The sequence below is a fragment of the Nanorana parkeri genome, unplaced genomic scaffold (assembly GCF_000935625.1).
Source record: "Nanorana parkeri isolate BGI_ZX_2015 unplaced genomic scaffold, ASM93562v1 scaffold381, whole genome shotgun sequence".
NCBI lineage: Eukaryota > Metazoa > Chordata > Amphibia > Anura > Dicroglossidae > Nanorana > Nanorana parkeri.
This window is the reverse complement of record NW_017306649.1, coordinates 249,426-258,873: the sequence shown is the minus strand read 5'-3', so window position 1 is coordinate 258,873 and position 9,448 is coordinate 249,426. Positions and strand designations below refer to the sequence as shown.

General features: G+C 40.2%; 1 protein-coding gene across 2 annotated transcripts; it reads right to left on the bottom strand.

The window, feature by feature from the left end:
• Nucleotides 1-287: 287 nt before the first annotated feature.
• Nucleotides 288-4,292, bottom strand: PCDH20 (protocadherin 20). 2 transcript variants are annotated; one of them, XM_018559205.1, is made up of 2 exons: nucleotides 4,175-4,292; nucleotides 288-3,203 (listed from the first exon to the last, which is right to left on the bottom strand). In XM_018559205.1, exons 1-2 carry the CDS (start codon nucleotides 4,262-4,264, stop codon nucleotides 573-575), a joined length of 2,721 nt encoding a protein of 906 aa, XP_018414707.1. In that variant the 5' UTR covers nucleotides 4,265-4,292; the 3' UTR covers nucleotides 288-572. The 2 variants fall into 2 exon arrangements, with proteins under 2 accessions (XP_018414707.1, XP_018414706.1); XM_018559204.1 differs by lacking the exon at nucleotides 4,175-4,292 and adding an exon at nucleotides 3,689-3,988.
• Nucleotides 4,293-9,448: the final 5,156 nt, after the last annotated feature.

Sequence of the window (9,448 nt, the reverse complement as noted above, 5' to 3'; positions counted from 1 at the left end):
AGAGCAGCTGTTGTTAAAGTGTTTAAAGACTGGACTGTCAGCCGAAAATCTGGGTCTGAACGTGCGAATTGTGGCCGTCAGCGACTAGTCAATGTTAGGGCAGAACGGAGAGTGGCAAGACTGGTACAAGACAACAGAATGGCAACAGTGCAGTGTCAGATTCCTTGCATCACCTTTCAACATCTCGTGGAGTCACAAGGCGGCCCAATGAAGTCATCTCGTGGCCCAACGAAGTACTGATGGGGTGGTCATAATAATCTGGCCACTCAGTGTATGTATTGTGATCAAAGGTGTTTGAAATAAACGGAGTTTGCCAAAGAGTTAATGACTCTGTATGTAGCAGTGCATTACATAAGTATAAAAAAATTAAAATGTTCTATAAGAATTTTTGCTTTAATAAAAAAGCTGTAAAGAATTATTTACACATATATATATACAGTATATCACTATATGGTATAAATTAGTGGTCCTTCATGATAAACCATTGTCAACACATTGTGTTCATTTTAATTTTCCATCCTCCAACATCTGTCAGATTGTTGATCAGCAAAAAAAAATAAAAAATGAATTACTTAAATGTTAGAAATCTCAATTGGCTTTTTATCAAGCAAATGAAAGTCTATTTTGCCATTGAGTGGGATTTGCACTTCGAGATTTTCATTGATCCTGTGAGCTTTTTTGCCTCTCCTCAGGCAGATGTACATTGCCATTAGAGTGACCAATATGACTGAGGCAAAGCAAAAGATGGACAGGGTAACCAGTGTAGGGACACATGAATCTGTCTCCATCTTTTTCTGAGTGGGCTCAATTGCTATCTGTGGCTCTTTTTCTTCTATGTTAATATCAGGATCTTTTTTAAGCAAACTTTCTATGTAGCTTTCATTGCTGACAGTGTCATTCACAAACAAATTAACCATTACTGTGGAGAAAAGTGGTTCTGGAAAACCATGATCGCTAACTTTCACTAACAACCTGTATAAACCATAGTCATTCCTCATCAGTGCCTCTTCTAAAGTTATGTTTCCTGTTTTGGGATCTATCTTAAATGACTCTGGCCTGGGACCCCTCCTTCCTATTATGCTGTAAGCAATAACTGCATTCATCCCTGTGTCTTTATCCACAGCATAAACCTCAGTGACAGGAGAACCTGGGAGAGTTGAAGGCAAGACAAGAAGATAGGACATGTTTGACTGGGGGAATAACACGACTGGTGGGTTGTCATTAACATCCAGAAGCAGTATGGTAATTTTAGCAGTAGAAGACAAGGTTGGGTCACCACCATCAGACGCTTCGACCAGGAGAGTATAAGAACTCTGTTGTTCTCTGTCCAGTGATACTTTTGCTCTCAAGAGTCCTTTGCCAGTGTCGATGACAAAAATGTCACTTCCATTCACTATAGAAAGAGCAACCCACCCATTCTGTCCAGAGTCAGCATCTGTGACACTGATTACTCCAATTTCACCAAAGCCTGGAAAGTTCTCAGGAACAAAAAAGCTAAAATCTTTATTGATAAAACGAGGGCTGTTGTCATTTTTGTCCAGCACGGTAATATGAACTGTGGCTACTGACTCCTTTGGAGGTGTGCCAGAGTCTCTGGCTTTTACAGTGAATCTGTATCTCTCCTTCTCCTCTCTGTCTAGCATCGTGGAAACTGTAAGAATTCCTGTTTGTTTGTCTAGAGCAAAATAAGAAGGTGCATCAGCTCCCAAGTGATAGGAAACCTGTCCTCTTTCACCACTGTCAACATCTGTAGCATATAGTTTGGCCAGAAAAGCATTGGCTGGATTGTTTTCTTCAATGCTCACTTCTATTGTAGACTGTGTGAAAACAGGAGCATTATCATTCTCATCCAGGATCTGAACTTGTAATGACTTCTTAACGCGAGCCCCTTGTACACTAACTGCAACTACTGCAATATTATACACCTTCTTTGCCTCATAATCTAGGGCATTTGTAGTTTCAAGCAAATATTCATTTGTATAGGGCTTGTATGCAGCCAGACGAAATGGTCCTTCTCCCTCCAAATAACAATTTACTTTGTACCTGCCATCTGGGTCTTTTATTGTAAAAAAAGCAATTGGAGAGTGGACTGGTTCTAGCTCTTTTAAATATACAATCCCATTTTCTTCGTTGGCAATATAACGAGGTATAACTTCAGGTGGGCGAAATGTAACTTTGACAATAGAGATGATGACCGTTATCACAGCTGGGATGCACCCTGGACCATTGGCAAGTACAGTGAGCTTATGTTGTTTGATGGTACTGCCATCAATCTTCTTGGAAAGTTTTATTACTCCTGTCAATTTATCCAAATCAAAAAGTTCTTTTGATGCCTGGGGAACCCGTTCACTGAAGGCATAAGTGATGAGGGCATTGTTCCCCAAATCCCTGTCCTCAGCTTGCACTGCAGTTACCTTTACCCCAGTGCTCGAGTTTCCAGGAAGTGTCACATTTATTAAAGACTCATTGAACTGAGGACAGTTGTCATTAACATCACTTATAAGAATGGAAAGGGTGGCAGAGCCAACTAGAGGTGGATTGCCTCCATCTTCTGCAATGATGATTGTTTTATACTCAGATTTTACCTCTCTGTCCAGAGGCCCCATGATTATTAGGTAAGGTGTCCTCTCCCCACTCTCATTTTCTTCTACATCTAATGTAAACACACCGTAGTTGTCTACTAACCTGTAGGTCTGGACCCCATTCAATCCCCCATCAGGGTCAGAGGCAGGATGTTCTATAACCAGTCTTGTATTAACAGGAGCATTCTCCGGAACAGTAATATTAATCTGTGCCACAGGGAACGCTGGAGCATTATCATTCACATCAATGACAGCAATCTTTACTTTGATGAGCTGAAAGTATTCCTGTGGCAATATGATAATATCAAGCAGAAGGGCACAATCCTGAACGCCAGAGTTCTGTGGGCAGAGGGTTTCTCTGTCCAACTCCTCTGCCGATGTGTACAGCTCCCCTGTGCTGTCATTAAGTGTCACATATTTCCCACTAAGCCCTTTAGATGCCAGGCTGAACAAAAGAGGGGGGTCAGTAGCCAGCTGCAGATCCCGCACAATGTTTCCAATGAGATATCCCTTAGGAAATCCTTCTTGCAGTGTGTACAACAATTCCGAAGCTGTGCTGTAAGTTGCTAAGCTGAGACCGGGTCCGGCGTAGAGCGTGATTAGATACAAAAACAAGTAGGGCTGTTCAAATGAAGTATAAATAGATATTAGTATACAAGTAAAATAATTATCCCTTTTGTCTAATGTATTTGCTGTTGAACAATAATGTATTTGCTTTCTATTTATACGTCTAGATTTTAGATCCAAATGACATTGCTATTACTAGTGTTTATTATCAAGGAAGAAAAAAAAATACATCTATTTAAAAATTACATTTCTGCATAACACTCTCTGGAAACTGGCACAGCAATGCTGTCAAGCTTCCAAATCCAATTAGCTTAATCGTTTTTTTTTTTTCCTCTTATATTGTCATATGATGATTTTTCCCAATGTCATTTTATTTTAATCTATGCAGTACTGTCACATTACTGAATACATTTCAAACTTCACATCACCACACACTTCAGCTTCCTTTTTTAAAAAAAAGATCATGCATAGTTATTTAAACATCAATAGAGCTACTAGTTGCATCACTGCTTCTTCTGCTGGACTAACAAATCACCTACCTGTGCATGAGTAAATGTGATCCTGGTTGGATTGGCTTGCTGCCCCATATCCAGGTTAAAAGGCTTTAGAAGCCAGCTCTGTCCTTCTGTGTGCTGTGTGATCCTTTCATTCCCTTGGTAGTTTAATCCCAATGAAACTGCAGTCATTTAGTTCCTGGTGTTAAAGATACAGACACTCCCTCTCCGCTCATGCAAATCTCTGGGCAGCCTCAGCCAATAGCCACACATGCATCAATTAACAAAGCATAGAAATGGGATGGACTGCATCTAACAAACTCAATATAATGCTTTTTTTTTTAGGGGATGTCAGAAGAAAAACTCAGGAAAACTTTATAGAGAGCTAAGTAATGAATAAACCTAGAGATAGCAATCAAATGTAATAGAGATCATTCTACTTAATAGCAACTTGCAAAATGGTTTTGCACATAGTATATGTCCAGAAGCCAGTAGCTGGAATAGGATATCTAGTAATGGGATAAGTCTCACCTGCTGATTTAAGGCTGTGTGTCTGAGCAATCTGCTGCGCAAACAGAGCTCCCTCCCTCCCACTCTCAGTATGCTGACTTGTATGGTCATTCCACATTTAATTCCTGCTTTGTGCTTTGGCTTTGAAGAAAAGGGATGCCTTCCCCCGGATGCTGTTAGTTGAAATGTTCTCTTCAGACGTGAGATCAGATTTATCACATTTTCTGCTATGTGTGCTGGCTGGCGAGTGGAGCCAGTGCAGCATGCAGCTGTGGCAGTGGAGTTAACCATCCCAGTGCTGAGATAAAAAGACTTGCCTGGAACCGCATCATTTAATACGGTTGTAAAAAAAAAGTCAAGCCCATCAAGTTTAACCACCAATGCATATTATATTACTGTTTCCGTCACAAAAAACTTTTTTGCTTTTGTCTTATTTATTTTGCACCAGCGTCTTAGAAAAAAAGGTTAAATAACTGAACATGCTCAAGGTTTGTTTTTTCTTTTTGAGATTTGTTTAGACAAATATTTGATATGTAATCACAAATGTTTTGTTAGGCACACTGATAGTAGCGAAGAAGTGGTGCCTTGAGGTAATGTGACTATTAAAGAAGAACTCTGGGCAAAACCTTTATTAACCCTCACAGGTACAAAGTACTACTTTTGTCATACCTGAGCCATCCCCGATCCCATCTCTTCAACTGTCCCTTACCTCTTCCAATAGGGGGTGGGTGCAGTAATGAATCAGGGAGCCTAGCAGGTGGTCATGTGATAACCCACCTGGCTTCCTGATTGGATGGGAAGCCACAGCCATGCTCCCTCGCAGCTCCTAGGCACCGTGAACTGCAGCTGTTACGTGAGGAATGAGCCGCTGAGCCGGTCACAGAGACATCTTTGTGATCTCTCTACTGGTTCAATGACTAAAAATATGGCACCTGCTGTTGCAACAACACCAGTAATGCAGTATATTGAAGTGCCATTGCACTGATATAATGCAGCCACACTGATGTGTTGCTGTGCACTGCGTGTTGGAAAAAATGCTGCATGTCAAATTCTGGCTGTGACTCTATCTGCAAAAATGTATTTTACCTTTATCCTCCCAGGATGCTTTAGAATGTCCTCTGAGCTGTGCATGCTCAGCGTGCCTCAGTCCTGGGATGAATAAACTCTAGTAAACATTAAAGGTAGTAACATATTCCTAGCCTGTGGTTTTAGAATTAATAGCCTGTCATTTGTAGGTCTAATCTGTATTTATGGAGCAAGAGCCACATTAAAGTAGTATTAAACTCTCAAACTTGTTTTCAATAATGAATTTAGATCAAACAAATCTACATTGGCCAGCAAAGTATTTCTTAAAATTTTTGCCTTACGCACTTAGTCATTATGTTTCCGAACAGCTCTAACTCTCTCAACTCGGCTTCCCTCAACTTCCCGTCCCGTACAAGATCACAAGGGACAGCACAGTCTCCAGCAGCTGTCTATTTACTGGCATAGAGAATTGATGTGGCTTGCCTTCCTGTGAAGACACACACAGCGTACTAGCACACAAGGGTGGCTCCATAGGACCCAGCAAAGAGAAAGGAGCCACCTTAAAATGGGATGTCAGGGCCAGTGCTCAAGGGAATGAGCTGATTCTGCAGGAAACTAAAACTTTTAAACATGAAGCAGCAGCATCAACAAGTGATTTAATCAGTATTTTAAATAGCTAAAAATCCTTTTGACTTTAATAGCACTTTAATTTGTGGGGGATGGTATATGCAAATAAATTTGACTTAAAAAAGGGAGGATGGATGTCACACCAGTCAGTCACTGATAAAGGTCTATTAGTTGAAATGCGTAGGGTGGAGTAGGGAGGATGATTGTCAGATGCTATCACAGGCTAATGTATGCTGCTTGATTGTTACCGGAAATGTGATGTTTTTTATGCCTTTATTGTAAATGAATGCTATTGATCTGCATGTGTGCTTGAGTGCTTTCCTTTCTTTTATCCTTTGGTGTGAGCCACTTTATGTGGAAGTACCTACAACCTTCTATAACTACGCCAACTAACAAGGGATAGAAGTTCCCAGCCAGGGCCAGTGGATTCCAGGGCAACTTTACTATATATGCACTAAATTAACACTTCATATGTTGGGGTATAATAAATCAGCACAGCGTTATTTTTATTTCATATACATTCACCAAGGGGCTATAGTCATTCAACTTAACCACTTCAAGACCAAGTGTTTAGACCCCCTTCCTGGCCAGGCCATTTTTCACTGTTCAGCGCTGCAGTACTTTGACTGACGTTTATTCCGTCATGCAACGCTGTACTGAAATGAATTTTATACCATGTTTTGGGGACAGATAGAGCTTTCTTTTGGTGGTATTTAATCACCACTGGGGTTTTTATTTTTTTACTATATTAAGGAAAAATTATTGAAATGTTTGGGGAAAAAAAAGGTTTTTTTTTCCATTATGTTAGGAAACAATGATTATTACCCATATTACCCATACACCAAACAGCACAGAAACAAGCCTCAAACCTTCTGGCACAAATTCATTTGGAGTGATGAGGCCAAAATTGAGCTTTTCGGCCACAAGCATAAATGCTACATTTGGAGAGGAGTCAACAAGGCCTATGATGAAAAGTATACCATTCCTACTGTGAAACATGGAGGTGGATTGCTGGTGTTTTGGGGATGTGTGAGCTACAAAGGCACAGGAAAGTTGGTCAGAATTGATGGCATGATGAATGCAGTATGTTATCAAAAGATACTGGAGGACAATTTGCATTCATCAGCCCGGAAGCTGCACATGAGACGTACTTGGACATTCCAACATGACAATGATCCTAAACACAAGGCCAAGTCGACCTGTCATTGGCTACAGCAGAATAAAGTGAAGGTTCTGGAGTGGCCATCTCAGTCTCCTGACCTCAATATCATTGAGCCACTCTGGTGAGATCTCAAACGTGCAGTTCATGCAAGACAGCCCAAGAATTTACAGGACCTGGAGGCTTTTTGCCAGGAAGAATGGGCAGCTTTACCATCTGATAAGATAAAGAGCCTCCTCCACACATACCATAAGAGACTACAAGCTGTCATTGATGTTAAAGGGGGCAACACACCGTATTAAGAACTGGGGTATGTAAACTTTTGATCAGAGTCATTTGGGTAGTTTCTGTTGTCATTATGATTGAAAAAGAGTAAACACAGTTGATTGATAATAAATGGCTTCAGCCAAACACTACCCGTGAATGACAGAAAGGTTTTCGTGTTATCATTCATATTCTCTGAAAAATGGCCAGGAAATCATAAATTCTGCCAGGGTATGTAAACTTATGAGCACAAGTGTATAAAAGAACACATCCCTGGCATATCTTTAGACTTTCATGCTCAAGCATCCAGTCAGTAGACTGCACAGCTAAAGTCTGCAGCACCCAGTGGCCAGCAGAAAGAAGTATGCATGTATAAAGGAATCCCTGGGATGTGTTTATTCATATTATGCTTTTCAAAGAGGATTCACGGCAACACACTGGGATGTTTACAGGAGCCTGCCTAAGATCACTGGGTCTCAAAATATTTTTTTCTTAAAAACACAATGATTTGATTTAAAAAAAAAATGTTTTGAATGTTAATCAGGGGGAATAAGAGAAGGTATTGTTTGCATACAACTACACTTCGGCTTTAAAAACATTGCTTTCAAGTTTGCTGAATAGTACAACTTGCACTTTACTCTTTTTCCTCTGCTGACACTAGTACTGAAAATATGAGAGACACCAATGTTGGTGTTGTGTCTCATTACCCATCTACATGTGCCAATTCACAAACTGCATGGCCACAGCATTATCACAGTGTGGTTTGTGACCACACGTACACACCATTAAATGCATACTAAGCCTTGAAAAGCATTTAAAATTGTGGTGCCTGAGTTTAAGCTTAAAGTAAATGTAAGCACCATGGCTAAAGCATAATATACTGTATGCTTTAATGCTATTTAAAAAGTTAAAGCAATATTAAAGCTAAAAGGTTTTTAATCTATTTCAAATGCTGATTAAATCACTTACAATGGATGCTGCTCCTTCATGTTTAAAAGTTTAAATTTCTTGCAAAATCAGCTGGTCCCCAAATTCTGGCCCAGATATCCTGTTTTTGGGTGGCTCCTTTCCCTTGTAGGATCCTTTGGAGCAACCCTTGTGTGTGCTAGAAAGCTGTGTGTGTCTCTACATACACAGCCACAGCAAGGCAAGTCATTCCTCTGCTTCCCGCTCCCCCCTACTCTCTTCTCCAAGCTAATAGATGGACAGCTGCTGGAGACCGCTTCTGTCCCTTGTGATCTTGTACTGGAGAGGAAGTTCAGGGAAGGAAAGCTGAGAGAGTTAGAGCTGTTCTGAAACATGATGACTGTAAGAGCTTAGGAGAAGATATAAAGACATTCTTTGCTGGCAATGTATATTTGTTTGATCTGGATGCATTATTGCACAAAAGTGTGAGTTTAATACTACTTAAATTTCTATATTTTTAAATCTGCATCTTTTATTGAAATAATACTGTTGGTTCTAAAAAATTGTTACTTGTTCAGGCACTGTTATAGGGTGGCATTGCTCTGTACCTGTCCCTTAACTCTAGTCCTATATTGCCGCTCTGTCACATGAGCTTCCAGTGAAGACATAAAGCAGCCGTGCTAGTGTTCATTGCGCAATCATGGTCTACTGTTGTTAACTTTAGGCATCCCGTCCTGGGCAATGACATGCAGCTGTTTCTGCAGGGGGATGCATCCAGACAGGAAGCCAGCTGTAAAGAGGCTGCAGGAGATTGTCAACACAGAGAATGAAAATTATTTTATAAAAATAAAAAAAATGGAATAATTTTATTATACACAGTGCTTTATCAAAATAAATGTCATCCACTTTACATATACTTTAAATATTATTGTGTGATACTTATTTCTACTGGCAGATTGTAAATTCTTGTTTGGAAGATTCTGATTATTGCTGCGGTCACACAGGAACACCTTTCCTTATCTCCCTTTGGGACCTGGGATTGTAGTGATTTTTGGACATGTGAGTTATATTGCTGCCTATTGGACACTGACAAACAAAAAAATATTACACCAGCCCCTGTAAAACCTTGCCCCAAACCATGTCTTAATGTTTTGCTACTGTGCTAGGAGTTTGGGTGCCTTTTCCTCAGTTTTGATGAGGAAAACTCTGTGCAATTCATGTAACAACCTGCTTGCACATTCCACAACAGAACGGTCTACTGTGTCCTTCCCTCCAAGTGTGCCTGATATATATATATATATATATATATATAT